The 14,923-nt window shown below is 37.9% G+C and overlaps 1 protein-coding gene and 1 long non-coding RNA gene across 2 annotated transcripts in view; one reads left to right on the top strand and one right to left on the bottom strand.

Annotated features, from left to right (window-relative positions):
- The first annotated feature begins 8,224 nt into the window (after positions 1-8,224).
- Positions 8,225-14,841, top strand: LOC136753495 (probable G-protein coupled receptor 148). The gene is made up of 2 exons (XM_066709648.1): positions 8,225-8,328; positions 10,022-14,841. Exon 2 carries the CDS (start codon positions 10,027-10,029, stop codon positions 10,936-10,938), a length of 912 nt encoding a protein of 303 aa, XP_066565745.1. The 5' UTR covers positions 8,225-8,328; positions 10,022-10,026; the 3' UTR covers positions 10,939-14,841.
- The window catches only part of LOC136753496 (uncharacterized), a 30,655-nt gene continuing 24,717 nt past the window's right edge, over positions 8,986-14,923 (bottom strand). Inside the window, exon 3 of the long non-coding RNA XR_010817437.1 lies at positions 8,986-10,408. This is a non-coding gene — a long non-coding RNA (uncharacterized LOC136753496). The remainder of the gene's footprint in view (positions 10,409-14,923) is intronic.

Genomic DNA, 14,923 nt, shown 5'->3' with positions numbered 1-14,923 from the left:
CAACAACAACAAAAAAAGCAAGATTAGTGCAGAGAGATGAGATGTGGGGTGGGGAGGGTATGGCAGGTGTATTTCATTACCCCCAGAATTACCAATTTACTCATTCTTTGTCTTAGAGGAAGGCACAGTGATGTTATTGAGAAGGAAAGTCACAAACATGATTAAGACAGGAGAAATGTTGTGTAACAGAAAAAAATGTAAGCTCAACAGAATTAAAGAAGGGCTGGCTGGGTGGGTGGGCTGTTATCTGAATAGACAGGAGGGCGCACTGTGCATGAACAACTGTTTCTGTAGCAAAATCGCACAATAGGACCTTAGGTTTACATCTCATCTAATGGACAGAAGCACTATAGGAGTTCACTGAAGAAACCTAATCTGAGTTGCACAGCAACCTTTTTGTGGGACAAGGAAAACACGTTTCAAGATCTGTTCGTTCAGGTTGTGTGTGCAATAGATATAGATAAATATATTCATGTAAAAATAAATCTATCTCATGTTCAGAGTTGTGTTTGGTAAATCAGCCCCTGCTTGATTCTAAAAAGAAAGGAGAATGAAAGGTTACCAATGCATAACTAATTAAATAAATAAATGCTTAATTACAAATTGTTTTTATTTGATCTTGGTAATTCTCTGCAGATTCCTTACTGAGTTTACCATTTGAGGCTGAGGGTAATATAATCTCCCATCTATGAAATAAAGCTTTCCCTATGTTAATATCTGTGCCCTGTGAAATTGTACTTTCTTTTTCCATTAACAGCTCTAAGGAAACCAATGCAATAGTATGACATTGTAATAATGATGGAGAAAACTGTGAATCCATATTAATTGATCTGCAATTTCATTTTAACATACACAGATTTAACATCACAACAGGACAATACAAAAAATGCAATTGATTGCAGCATTATTCTATATAAATATCTGCCGGTGGAATAAGATAATAATGTTAATATGATTTTTTGGGAAAGTTAGACAAAATGTCCTGCTTTGAAAAATGCTAAGCACCTAAAACTGCAATTTCACTCAATTTAGGTGTAATAATCTCAATGTGTTGGCCTCTCAGAACTAGATATCCACTAGCAGGGGTTGTGCCCCTTGAGTAAAGAACATTCAGAAATAGCTAATAATATCATGCATGTTGTTATATTCCAAGTTGCTAGTTCTGTTTCATTGCTATTTCTATTAAATTTGAATTGTTAATTCTACCTGTGTGGCGTTTGCATGTTCTCCCTGTGGCTGTGTGGGTCTTCGTCAGGTGCTCCAGTTTCCTCCCACATCCCAAAGACAGGCTGCTTAGGTTCATTGGCTACTCTGAATTGGTGTAGGTGTGTGAATGTGGTGTGTTATGTGTGGTGTGTGGTGTGTAACCCTGTGTCTGCCAAGTAAGGATGGATGGACAGTATAAATTATTTGCATTAAATAACCAAACTAAACTTGCTAAGATTTTATTTGTTTTACAGTGCAGGAGAAATTAAAGAGAAATTACGTAAATGCATACATGCATATTCAGATGTATTTTTGCAAAGCTGCAGGCAGAGGGCAACCTTCCCTCTGCAGTGTTGGTGCTGTGTTTACCGAGGTAAAATGAGCAGTACGGTGTCTGTGTTGTGTGCTCCTTTTACAGAGCTGTTAACTTACACTCTCATTTGCGCAAATAAGACTTTTCGATGATAGGAAACGTTCAACAGAGAATGCTATAACTATTATTATTAACTATCTATTCTGAGAAAATGCACCAACCTATGTTTAGATTTCCTGTAGACCTATAGCACAAATTCAATTTAATTTCAGCCAGCCTGATGAGAACTCATTTTAATGTAACCTGTAACATTCTGCTTGTTATAACAAGTTGATGACAGTTGTTTTATACAATTTGGAAGGCTATTACATCTCTGAAGGTTTTTGAATGATCATCCATCGTCACATTTCACTCTATATACTTTTTGACCTGTCAACATTCTGATAGATCCCCATGGTTACAACAAATCAAACAGTTGCTGTAATGACATCACCAAAGTGACACAGTGGCCGTTCGACCCATCGTTCTCGTTTGGTGTCTGAAGAGTTGAAGAAATCCAGAGAGAGATGCATTTGAAACCAAAAGGATTTTATTACAAGCAGCTACTCGGAAGAGGTTCGAGAGGCGATCTCAAGAACAGTCTTAGAAAAGTTACAAAATAAAGGCACTTTTATGCAGACCAGACAGGAGAGAAAGATAACACGGCCCACATGTCTGTCCTGTGATGAGTGGAAATTCAGTCTCTGCCTGACAACTCGTTAGGAAAACCTATTTATGGCTAAACCAGGGAGAATTAAGGCATATGTAATGTTTAATATAAGGGGGGCTTGCTGGATGTATCAAGCCCAAATTGCTGGAGAAATCTGGTTCTTATTAGACCCTGTTCTTCTAGGTATCAGGGTTGAACTATAGCACAGTACCGTAGCACAGTAAGACCGTGAGACAGTGACCTTGTTTACACAGACACACAGGGAAAGAAATGTGGTTCTTCAGTGTCCATTAATAACTAAGTGATCCAAGAATCCTATCCAGTCTATTTTTGAATGTTTCCAAATTGCTGCTTCAGCCACATCACTGGGGAGTTTGTTCAGATTGTGACAACTCTCTGTGTGAAGAAGTGTCTCCTGTTTTCTGTCTTGAATGCCTTGAAGCCCAATTTCCATTTGTGTCCCCGGGTCCATGTGTCCCTGCTGATCTGGAAAAGCTCCTCTGGTTTGATGTGGTCGATGACTTTCATGATTTTGAAGACTTGGATCAAGTCCCCACGTAGTCTCCTCTGTTCCAGGGTGAAAAGGTTCAGTTCCTCAGTCTCTCAGTAGGACATTCCCTTCAGATCTGGAATAAGTCTGGTTGCTCTCCTCTGAACTGCCTCTAGAGCTGCGATATCTTTCTTGAAGTGTGGAGCCCAGAACTGTCCACAGTATCCAGATGAGCTCTAACTAGTGCATTGTACAGTCTGAACATTACTGCCCTTGTTCTCAATTCTACACTTTTGACAATATACCCTAACATCCTGTTTGCCTTTTTTATTGCTTCCCCACATTGTTTGGATGGAGAAAGTGAGGAGTCCACATAGACTCCTAGATCTTTCTCATGCGTTACTTCATCTAGTTCTATTCCTCCCATAGTGTAATTATAGTGGACATTGTTGTTACCTGCATGTAATACCTTGCACTTGTCCACATTGAATTTCATCTGCCAGGTGTCGGCCCACAACTGAATGTTATCTAAGTCCCTTTGAATAGCCTGAGCTGCCTATTTCAGTATCATCTGCAAATTTGACCAGTTTGTTAACTATCCCAGAGTCCAGATCATTAATATAGATTAGAAACAGCACAGGCCGTAGTACTGATCCCTGTGGAACTCCACTAACAACCTCACTCCAGTTAGAAGCGACTCCTCTAATCGACACCCTCTGTTTCCTATACATCAACCAGTTCATAATCCATCTACTTACATTGCCCTAAATGCCTACAGTTTCCATTTTGAGGATCAGTCTTTGGTGTCAAAAGCTTTTTGAAAATCTAAGTATATCATATCATATGCTTTCACGTGATCTACAGCTGCAGTTGCATGATCAAAAAACTCGAATAAATTAGTAAGACATGATCTGCCTCGTTTAAACCCATGTGGACTATCTCCAAGGAAATTATTTTCATTAAGATGCGCCTCTACATCCCCTGTTCTAAGTGTCAATTAGAATATTGTATTTAGCGGCCTATAATTAATTTGCCTCATTTCTTTAAGTACTGTTGGAAATATCCCATCTGGCCCAGGTGATTTGTTTGTTTTTGATTCTGCTAGTCCCTTTAGTACCTCCTCCTCATGTATCCTGATCTCTCTTACAGTTTGACTGGACTGAGAGGTTCAGACTTGCATGCTAATGGTGCATTATCACACTCTTTGTTTTCAGATCAGGCTGCTTTCCAACCCCATTGGCTTCTCCTTCCAGGTCCAACAACACAGTATGGCTACAGGTAAGACACTGGGCACTTTGCTTTGTTAACCTCTGGTTGTTATAATATACTGTGATCTTTGAAGGCCAATATAAATCACCCTTGTTTTGCATTCACAGTTGTGCACTTTAATGCTCGAGGCTGTCTGCACCATGCCAGGGACCCATTGGAGATGGGCTGGGAAGAGCTCCACCATTCAAACCAATCTCCTGTCTCAGTGCGTCCCCTAATCTGTCAAGCTCCCATGGTGTCATGCACTTCTGAAGAGGATGAGACAGAATTCCTTGGCTCTGTCCTCCAGCCAGAATATAAAATCTAAGGGAAGTCATCAGGGCAGTGGCTGCAGGGATCAAATGCCCCAGAGGAAGGGTGCTCATCGGTCTACATGTGTGGAGAGACAGTAGAAGAAAGACAGCAGGTTGGAGTCTCCTTAGAGGACGAGATCCCTGCAGACACTCCTGGTGGCGACTCCATTGCTGCGGTTGAGCCGCCTCTCCCTGACCAGCTGCTCACAAAGCTCAGTTTTTCTGTTATGAAATTAACTTTGGGAAAATTAAAAACATGTTGAAACTTCATAAATGCATATCATATGAGGCATTCTAAATTAAACTTGGCCTGAATTTCACGATCTTTCCTATATTGAGTGTTTTATACACAAGTATCCCACAATGGATTTGGTTACAGGCATGACCCGGCCACTATCACAGTGTGTTATCACAGGACTGTGTGTTATTTATTATAAATCCAATATGCGGGTGTGATCGATTTTTAACATTTACATTTAACATTTATATTTTGACTAGATATTTATTTCAAAGTTAAATGTTTAGTTTGCAAATCCCAAATTTAGGATTTTGCAAATTATTTAATCAAACGATAAATATGTATTTAAAAAAACTATATTTAGCATTAATTTAAGTGTTTATTTAAAAAAAACAAAATATTTATAAATGTGGAAAAAACAGCTTAAGCATTTGCTACATCTGGAAAAAAAGATTTAAGTTAAATCTATGAAGAAACACAGTGTGCGCTGTTTTACATTTAGTGGCCCATATAGGAATAGTTATGTTGTTTTGTTTCTTTTTACTTCCCTTCCACCCTGCCATAGAGTACATACCACCTTCAAGCTAAATTGGAATGTCTTTTTGTAATAACTTATAAGGTATAGTTTAAAACTTAATTAATCATGGTGAATGAGTAAAATACTAAATTCATTCTTGATCCAAAACAAATGACTGTTTCCTTATTCTGGTTTGCGGCATTGTTTATGCTTACAGCGTTGTATTCTCTCTTAATGGATGGTGTTTTTGTAACACTGTATTTAAGCAACTGTAGACAAATATGACTTATATTTACATACAATGACCCATGTATACAGTCGAGTTGTACTGGAGCGATTGAGGAATGGTATCTTGCTCCAGGGTACAACAACAGCGTCCCCCACCTGAGATGGACCCCGTGCCACTCTGCTCAGGAGTCCAGCACCCTGCCCACTCCTCCACACTACTGCCTGGCAGTAAGCAGCCTGTGAACTAAAATACACCTCTCACCAAACCACAGAATTGTGCAGTTGTTGTCTGCACATCTCCTAGTGATCTGAGGACCCAGCTCACATGAACCACCAATGTCCCCATCTCTTGTTCAGAGTCAAAAGCCCCTGTGCCCATAGTGCAGACCAGGGGTGCCCAAACGTTGATGCTTGGAGGGCCAATTACCAATTTCCACTCTGTGAACGAGTGCGAATCACCGAACGAGGTCTGTGTATTCGGAGGGTGTTGAGGTGCATTTTGGTTATTCAGATTTTATAAATTGTTCCACTGTCAACTGTCTTATTTTATGGTTACCAGAAGAAAATGCTTTATAAAAGAACATTTAAAAAATAATAATAGTGTAATAACTGTGTAATAATAATAAAAAACAACAACTGTGACACACAAACAGCTGCAGTCAAAAGTATTCATACCCTTTTGAAACAATAATACAGTGAGATTTGTTTAGTTGAATAAATATTGTTCATGAGACTACACTTTACATTTTTTGGGTTTGTTGAACATCGATTGTGGTTGAAAGAACCAAGTTAAAATAGGGTTGTGTAAATGTTTATCTGCAACACTTACACTCACCTAAAGGATTATTAGGAACACCTGTTCAATTTCTCATTAATGCAATTATCTAACCAACCAATCACATGGCAGTTCCTTCAATGCATTTAGGGGTGTGGTCCTGGTCAAGACAATCTCCTGAACTCCAAACTGAATGTCTGAATGGGAAAGAAAGGTGATTTAAGCAATTTTGAGCGTGGCATGGTTGTTGGTGCCAGACGGGCCGGTCTGAGTATTTCACAATCTGCTCAGTTACTGGGATTTTCACGCACAACCATTTCTAGGGTTTACAAAGAATGGTGTGAAAAGGGAAAAACATCCAGTATGCGGCAGTCCTGTGGGCGAAAATGCCTTGTTGATGCTAGAGGTCAGAGGAGAATGGGCCGACTGATTCAAGCTGATAGAAGAGCAACTTTGACTGAAATAACCACTCGTTACAACCGAGGTATGCAGCAAAGCATTTGTGAAGCCACAACACGTACAACCTTGTCACCAGATCTCAACCCAATAGAGCATCTTTGGGATGTGGTGGAACGGGAGCTTCGTGCCCTGGATGTGCATCCCACAAATCTCCATCAACTGCAAGATGCTATCCTATCAATATGGGCCAACATTTCTAAAGAATGCTTTCAGCACCTTGTTGAATCAATGCCACGTAGAATTAAGGCAGTTCTGAAGGCGAAAGGGGGTCAAACACAGTATTAGTATGGTGTTCCTAATAATCCTTTAGGTGAGTGTATGTGGTACTAGGTTAACACACTGTAAAGTTATCAAAAGGATCTTGGCGATTCAAATGTAGGTTTATCTGATTTCCTCTCATTTGAGATATCATCTCCAGGAAATATTGTGACTTTTAACTTTTCAATTTTCATTAGAACCAAGACAGCTCTGAATGTATAGTCTCAGTCCACTGGGTAGCATTCCATTCGATTTTAGAGATAGCACTGGTTATTTACTGCAGTAAAACTGCTGTGCTGGAAATGGAGGGGTAGTTCGGTAGACTAATCAAGTGTGCCGACTCTGCAGAAGAAGAAGAAGAAGAAAATAACTATTCATACAAACCTCTCCACACTCCCTCTTTCAGACCGTGGTTGCATTCTAGAATTTAGAATCCAGTGCAAATTTAAAGCTGGACACATCTTCTGAGAGTTGAGATATATAGGTACCTATATAACTAAGGTTATATCAAATACAGAACTAGTGTACCTGTAATATGTTTGAAATAAACTTCTCCTATTCATTATTATTATTATTATTATTATTATTATTATTATTATTATTATTATTATTATTATTATTATTTTGCTAGCATGACCTCATTTAAGTCAAAGACAAGTTTAACTGCAAGCAACAACAACAACAACAACAACAAGAGCAAAGAAACAACACTTGGCCAGTAAGCTTAACTGACAAGGCATTATGGCATGGTGGACTGATTTTGCTGTTGTTTCTTGGAGCTGTATTGTGACACTAGTTCTCCTAGCATGTATCAATTTCTATATGAGTGTATTTGGTTTGGGTTTTTAAATTAATGTTGTACTTCCTCAGTGGCTAAGTTCCCCTTTATTGTATATGAATCTCTGTGGATGTGATTTATGCCAATGCTTTCCTCAGTACGGGGATGCAGCCGAATACTGGGTTGCAGACAAAATACAGGTTAACATTTGTTATGTTTAAAACAAACAGCACAGTCAAAGTAATAATTAGACAGTGATGCCCGGCTTGGTTAATGTATATTTTGGTAAATACCACACAGGAAATGACCAGAACTAGAAGCATGTTAGTAGCTTTACTTTTATTACTATTCATTTGTATTTATTTTGATAATTTATTAAGACAATTACTTTGTTTTCAGGACTGTAATTAACAATATCTCAATTTGCTCTTTGTAGATGATTAGTCTACAGGCAGAGCAATCAAAGTCCATTTAAAAAGTGCTTGTTTAAAGGACTCGTTTTTTTGTCATAAGAAAGATTGTGATACATTTCTACCTCTCTTTCATTTTGTCTCCATCTGGATTGAATTGCAAATCACTTGCCTAGATAAATAAGAGAAGGGTATGTCATATTCCAAGCCACTCCCATATCTTGCTCAAGCTGATCAGAGTTACCACATCTCTGAGACCACAGCAACACCATCCAAAGGAAGCTGGGCTGCTCTGAATGAAAGCAGTGCAAACCGTTACAGATCCAGGGATTTACAACTGAAAAGAGTTTCTTCTGAATGAGCATGAGATGACTTCAATAGATAGGTATGTAAGAAACAAACTTCCTGGAGCTGTGCAAATTACTTGATATCTAATATTTTACTTCCGTCACTATTTCCTTATAATTGGTAGACGTTGTTTCTTGATGTTGTTTTGTATTTGGTATGAAGGAGAGAATTTCATATGACAGACAACTAATTCAAACATGTAAAAAAACAAAAAAAAAACAATTAGATTAAGGCAGGTGTGATTAGCACTTGAGAATCAATGATGTATATTCTTTCTGATCAGAATATTTGGGTGTTAAATTTCCATACTCATTCTATACATTATCAACATGCAACAACATGCAACAACAACTATAAATATGCAAAACCTCATTCTTTGACATGTCAACCTCTCAACATCAGCGTTTAAATCTTTGTGTATAGACTGTGAACATAAAACTAGAAGTGTAAAAGGAGTTTAGAACAAACTGTCAGACATTATAGGAATTGCATATGTAGGTATCTTATAATCTTGCTTTTGCAGTAAATGGGAGGGTTCTGCGGTTTTCATGCGTTTAATTTTTGAAGTCTGCAAGCCTGTGGGTTCACGACAGCAAAACTAACCAATGGCTATTGCTAACAATAGAGCAGATATGTGCAGCAAACAGCCAGAACAAAAACTGAATGTAAAAAGAGAATAGTACACACTTAAAAATACACTCCCCACAAGTTTTATTTCATTCAAAATCAGATCTACTATCTACAATCTTTGTTATAAAGACACTCACAAACAGTCACATTTAATTGCAACCAGTCAATTAACCCACAAATGTAAACCACAACATTGACAATCCATGAATTCATTACAATTACAATGCGTTTTGTCACACACAACACTGGTGAGTTCAGGGTATCAGCTGTTCCATCTCCATTACTGATGTGTTAGATCAGGGGTGTACAACCCCGGTCTTGAGCCAATCCACTTAATCTTATAGGTCAGCCTAAATCACCAATTTCTAAATACTAGGAACATGTGAGTTATTAATCAATTAAGCAAGTCAACACGAGGGGATCCTTCCCTCAGGATCCTGCAGGTACTCAGATAATTACTCCAATAGTTTCTAATTTCTGAATTTACCACACCACCTGCTTCATTGATCAGAATGAAATACTTCCAGGGGTTTATAAATTGGTGATACAAGGGTGACCTCTAAAACCTGCTGGATAGGGGCTCTCCAGGACCGAGGTTGGACACCCCTGTGTTAGATGGTCTGCAGACATTTTGAGCTTCCAGTGTGATGAATAAAGGATGCCACTGATGATGCGTCAATCAGAGAGAATGCATGCTTTGTCTTTGTCCTGCAGAAACATGTAAGTAGTAGCGTCAAAGTCAAAGAGGAAGTTAAAGAGGGAAACATCATTGAATTGCAAGTTAAGATATAGGTCCATCTTAATATATTCCCTTGCACACATTCATCAGTGAGGAAGCTCTGTTTCTTGCATCACTGCCACATGGTTTCAAACTGACTAGTTATCACAAAGAGTATGAGGATCATTAGATGTAGTATAAGCTATCATAAAGAAGGCAGTTTTTCTGTACAATGTAATATTATTACTCACTTGGAGGACTACATCCCACCAGTCCAGCAGAAGTGCCAATCAGCTTATCAGTCTATAATTAACACATTCATACCACTTTCTGTTCATTTTAAGCCTATTTTAAGTTTGTGGTTGTGTGTGTTTTTTTTTAGGAACCATGAACACATCCAACAGCACAGGGAATTACAAGAACACGGAAGCAGCTGTGAAGACTGGTGTGAATTTGATAGTCTTTGTCCTCGCCTCCGTCTTCAGTTATTATATAATCCAGGCCGTGCAAAGAGACCTAGAAATGAGGCAACAAATCCGCTACATCCTTTTGTGTCACCACCTTGTCTGTATCACTGCCTTTTTTGGATTGGGTTTCCTCTTCCATGGCTTTCGAACATTTCGTGTGAGTGCTCCCAGAATAGTGTGTTGGATTCTCTTCGATCTCCAGATAACATTTGGAAGAGGGGTCCTTCTGACTTTAGCCCTGATGGCGATAAACACTTCTTTGTCCATTTGCCAGCCTTTGAGGTACCTGTCCATTGTCCACTCTGTGAAGAGGAAGGTCATGATTATTACATGGATTTTGGCCATGCTCAACCCAGTCTGGTCAACAATCAAATTGTGTTTAGACGTTGAGCCTAAGTACATCACAGAAAGAGATCCAACTTGCCCGACAGCTCTTAGCGGGACAGCATCCAGGGTCACGGCCATGGTTTTCCTTTTCCTTATTTATATACTAATCATAATCAGCTACTTTTTCATCTACAGAGAGGGAAAGAGATTTGGCCACTTCAGCAGGACTAATGTCAAGGGAAGAAAGACCATTCTCATCCATGGCCTGCAAATAAGTTTCCACATCATCCCTACTTTCATCACCATTGCCACTGTGAACGCCCCCATAGTGGTGAATTTAATCAATTTCATCTTATTCTCCACAGTTCAGGTTTTGAGTCCAATTGTTTTTGGCTTGCGATGTCAGGAACTCAAAGACAAACTCCCCGCCTTTAAACCGAGCTGCCGCTGGATGTGCTGCCTCAAGAAAAACAGAGAAGTCAGAGATTTGGGAAACAATGCTTAGTCTAATACTGCTATAGCAACACACATTCCTTAAACTGAAAAGTATGGCAATGCCCTAACACAGCAGTTTAAATCACACATGTTGATATACAGTATAGTTATTCTAAAATGGGGAGAAAGTTTGGTTTCTCATATAAATTATAGATGGATATTATTTTACATTCAGGGACATTGAAAGGAACATTAACCCGTATTTTATAATATTTCATGCGAAAACCATAGTCCCGGGAAGGGAGTACTGCTATAAACTGCTGGTGCTTATCGTTGTGATGAGGATCGCAATATAGACACGATTTTTATAAATCCCCCGCTAACCCTGAGACTGGCGTGATTGGTTGAAACGGCAGGGAAAAGGGTGGGAAGAATAATAGTTTAACCTGATTTGTTGAGGGAAGACAATACGTAGCCTTTTCCATTTTACAACAGCCAATCAGCGCTGCGGTTGCTGGCGCTCATGAAGTTGGCCGCAAAATGGTAAATAGGCAAGACCGAATATCTGACCTTTTTTACAGTTGTACTAAAAAGATAAAATGCACTAGTAATTGTGAGGAGAGAAACAACAACATCGATAATGACAAAAATAACATTGCAGAAGCAACGCTGAGCCTTTGGCAGAGAGAAGTACTATTAATTGTAGGCAAGACTTTTTTTCCCTCAACGCTGCCGCCCTGCAGAGTGTTTTTAATGTGCTGCTATTTTTTAGACTTTGCTATGGGAAGCTGGTGAGATAGACAGGGTCAAGTGCAGCCAGCGACAATACGTTTTATATTGTTGTTTGCAAACGAGCTATTCTCAGTTACACGTTTGTGTCAGTAGATGGCAAGTTTGGATATAATCAAGTGCGTAGAAAGGGAGATGTGGGTTAGCCTGTACTGTTGTGTATAATAATGCAAGCAAAATATTCTGTGTTGTGATTTATTCTCACTTTGTGTGCTGAGGTGTGTGCGTGTGGTTTTTGTTTATACCAAGGTGCCAATGACATGATTTTACTTTCGGTCGGCCGCACCCTCTGATCAAAACACCTTCCCACGATTATGGCGTAACTTTAAACATGCAAAAACTGAACGACGACTGATGAACGTAAATACAGTAATCCTACTACTCTAGTTATTATTTATTATCCAGAATCATTCTGAAAGCAAGTATTGCGCTGAATTCCTTTTACAGTTGTAAGTGGCAATATATTTAGATACAAAAATGTGATCTAATGGAACCAAATAGTAATTCAGGAAGCATTAAACATTTTGACAAGGCTACATTCATCCCAAACTGAATCCAGTCATTGTCAGAAAGACTCAAGATTAAATGTCAAAAATTGTATCCTGAATCCTAATCTTGATTTCACAACTCCTTGCTTTAACAAGTGATTTATTTGGATGGTTATAATTATAATCTTTTCCCAGTACTTTGCGTGTTATGTGATTAAGAGAAACCTTCAGGAATTGGCCCTCTCTATTGACCAGATTTGTGGAATCTCTAGTCTAGATATGTCTTATTGATAACAATGCTAGTTTGCTTCGATAGAAACTATGAAAAGTGAAATGCCACAAAAGGTAGAAACAAATCAATTGAAAGGAACACACACAAACAATTCAAACAACCTACTCTTATATTTGTAAAGGGATATACTGTGATTCAGCCAATGTCGGTATCTTCCTTTAAATGGTTCATGTTTCAGCTGTATAGTATTTAACCAGAAGTGCAAATCTATTTCTGTATCTATGTCTGTATATCTGTGTGTGTGAAATTATAACTGCATGGCATCTTGTCATGAGCCTGACCAAGAGGCATTCATCCTATTAACTACCTCCCTCTCACTCCCCTGTCTATAATTCATGGGTTTCTTATGAGTTGGCAAGGCAGCGGTCTTTTATTAAAGTAAAAGATTAACAGAAACCAAAAGAGTCATTTGGATCAAATGTCTGCTCCTGAGGACACAATTCAGAGAGGGTTGCTGTTATTGTTGTTGTTTAGCCAATTCTTGAGAAAAATGGCAAATCCTTTTAAATCAGGACTTCAATTGTTACAAAGGGTGTTTAAAACAAAGGGGGAATCCTCTAACCTAAGAGTAGGAAATTCCCGTCCTCAGTTTCAAGTTTTATAGTGACCTTTCACTTAGCAACTGCTTAAGACAGAATCAATGGGTGACTTGACTTCTCATCCTAATATTTAACTCCACTAAGTTATTAAGACCTAAAGTGGAGTGAGAACCAGAATCATGGAGGACTGGAGTTGCCTACCCCTGATCTAGCCCGAGGAGCTATATTGATCACTCTTTGAAAAGTATTAAGACTATCACATGGCCTATCATGTGCCTAGCTCTTCTCCTTTCTCCCACTTTCTCTCGGAAGGGGAGTTTTGAGCATTAGCACACTATGACTATTGAAACACATCAATAAGCAATGCATTGACCTCTTAATCTCTTAATCCCTTTAAATGTACCTCAAAGTCAAACCACACAGTATTAATCAGTTTTAAATAGAAATTCAATTCTGTTTGTTCTGTTATCTGTTGACTGTGCTGAGTGGACCAAACCTATGCACGTGCACTTATTTGATCTCTGGTCCTAATCACTGAATTATTTTATTAGGCTATATCTGTTCATATGAAATGCATATGTTCTATAAACAGATGCCACATGTATAACAATATAAAATGTTAAAATGTTAAAATGTTTTTAACAAAAAGGCACCTGCCTACATTCATGTGATTGGTCATTACAATTCTGTCCTGTAAACAAGATTTCTCAAGGCCTATGCTGAATGGAGATGGGTAATCAAGGCATTGAAGGGAACACAAAGCAATGGAAAAGGTTGAAAAGCTAAAATTACACGTATATAGATTTATGTTATCCATTTCTATAGGTCAGGAAAGAGCCATGTATTTTCTTTAGATGCTATATAAATGTATAATAAAATCAACCACAATTAGCTTTTAGGGTAGATGCATCGAACATGCCTATTAGTTAAAAGTGTTAAGTTTAGTTACAATTACAATATGCTATTAATATAGACGGAAACACAGGCCGTTATTAGTACAATGATTTATTTTTTACAGGTTATCCTTACGTTTTCTTTTTAGGCCTGCGAATCTGATCATTTTAACCTGTAAAAATATTCAACTCTTTTGAATTTGACATTCACATTACACAAAAAACACATTTTCGCTCATAATTTTAAATGAGTTATTATTATTAGTTATTATTAAAATATACTGCACGCAGTTCACTTATTGGCCAGACGAGGGCGCGCGTCGTTAGTATAATATTTGCTCTTCAGAGATGAGAAAGATAAACTGGTGCAAATAGGATTGACAGCTTCCATATAGTTATAAAAACATGAACCATAAGACATTAAAAATAACGTATTATTATCATCATCATCATTAGTATTATTGTTGATTTAGTAGTAGTAGTAGTAGTATATTTAATTCATATGTTAAACTAATTGGTGTGACTTTTTTCACCTATGCTGTTGGGGAAAAACCTGTATCTAAGTTATACAAACAAAATACAGAATGATTTTGACCTTGAGACATTCAGAAAGGTCCTAGTGAGTTGACATAACTTGATAACCACACCAGAAAGACTGCTGTTTATACCAGAGTCATAGTCCATGCTAGACTAGGCATTGGACATCATTGCAGGATGACAACAACACCAAAAAGGAAAAGGTAGATGCATTTAAAACAAAGAGAATATATAATTAAAGAGTTTAATTAACAAAAGTGAAGACAAGTTCTTCATTTATAGTTCACTGTTTATTTGTTTGTTAAACAGGATACTGTGGAAATAATATTTTTTCATTAAACACTCATTCACCATGTTGCAAATAAAGATGTGTGCAAGTATGACAAGATGAATTTGTATTAATAAAAACAGAAAAATATTTCATTATGATACAAATAGGATGCTGTTTTTACTTATTATTGTAATATTATTATTACTGTTGTTGTGTCATTTAATAAATTAGCATGTCTAACTTTTT

The sequence above is a fragment of the Amia ocellicauda genome, chromosome 7 (genome assembly GCF_036373705.1).
Source record: "Amia ocellicauda isolate fAmiCal2 chromosome 7, fAmiCal2.hap1, whole genome shotgun sequence".
Classification (NCBI taxonomy): domain Eukaryota; kingdom Metazoa; phylum Chordata; class Actinopteri; order Amiiformes; family Amiidae; genus Amia; species Amia ocellicauda.
This window is presented reverse-complemented; position numbering and strand designations above follow the sequence as displayed.

Excerpts from the sequence above, each read along its gene's own strand:
- LOC136753495 (XM_066709648.1), top strand. The coding sequence starts at position 10,027 with ATGAACACATCCAACAGCACAGGGAATTACAAGAACACGGAAGCAGCT.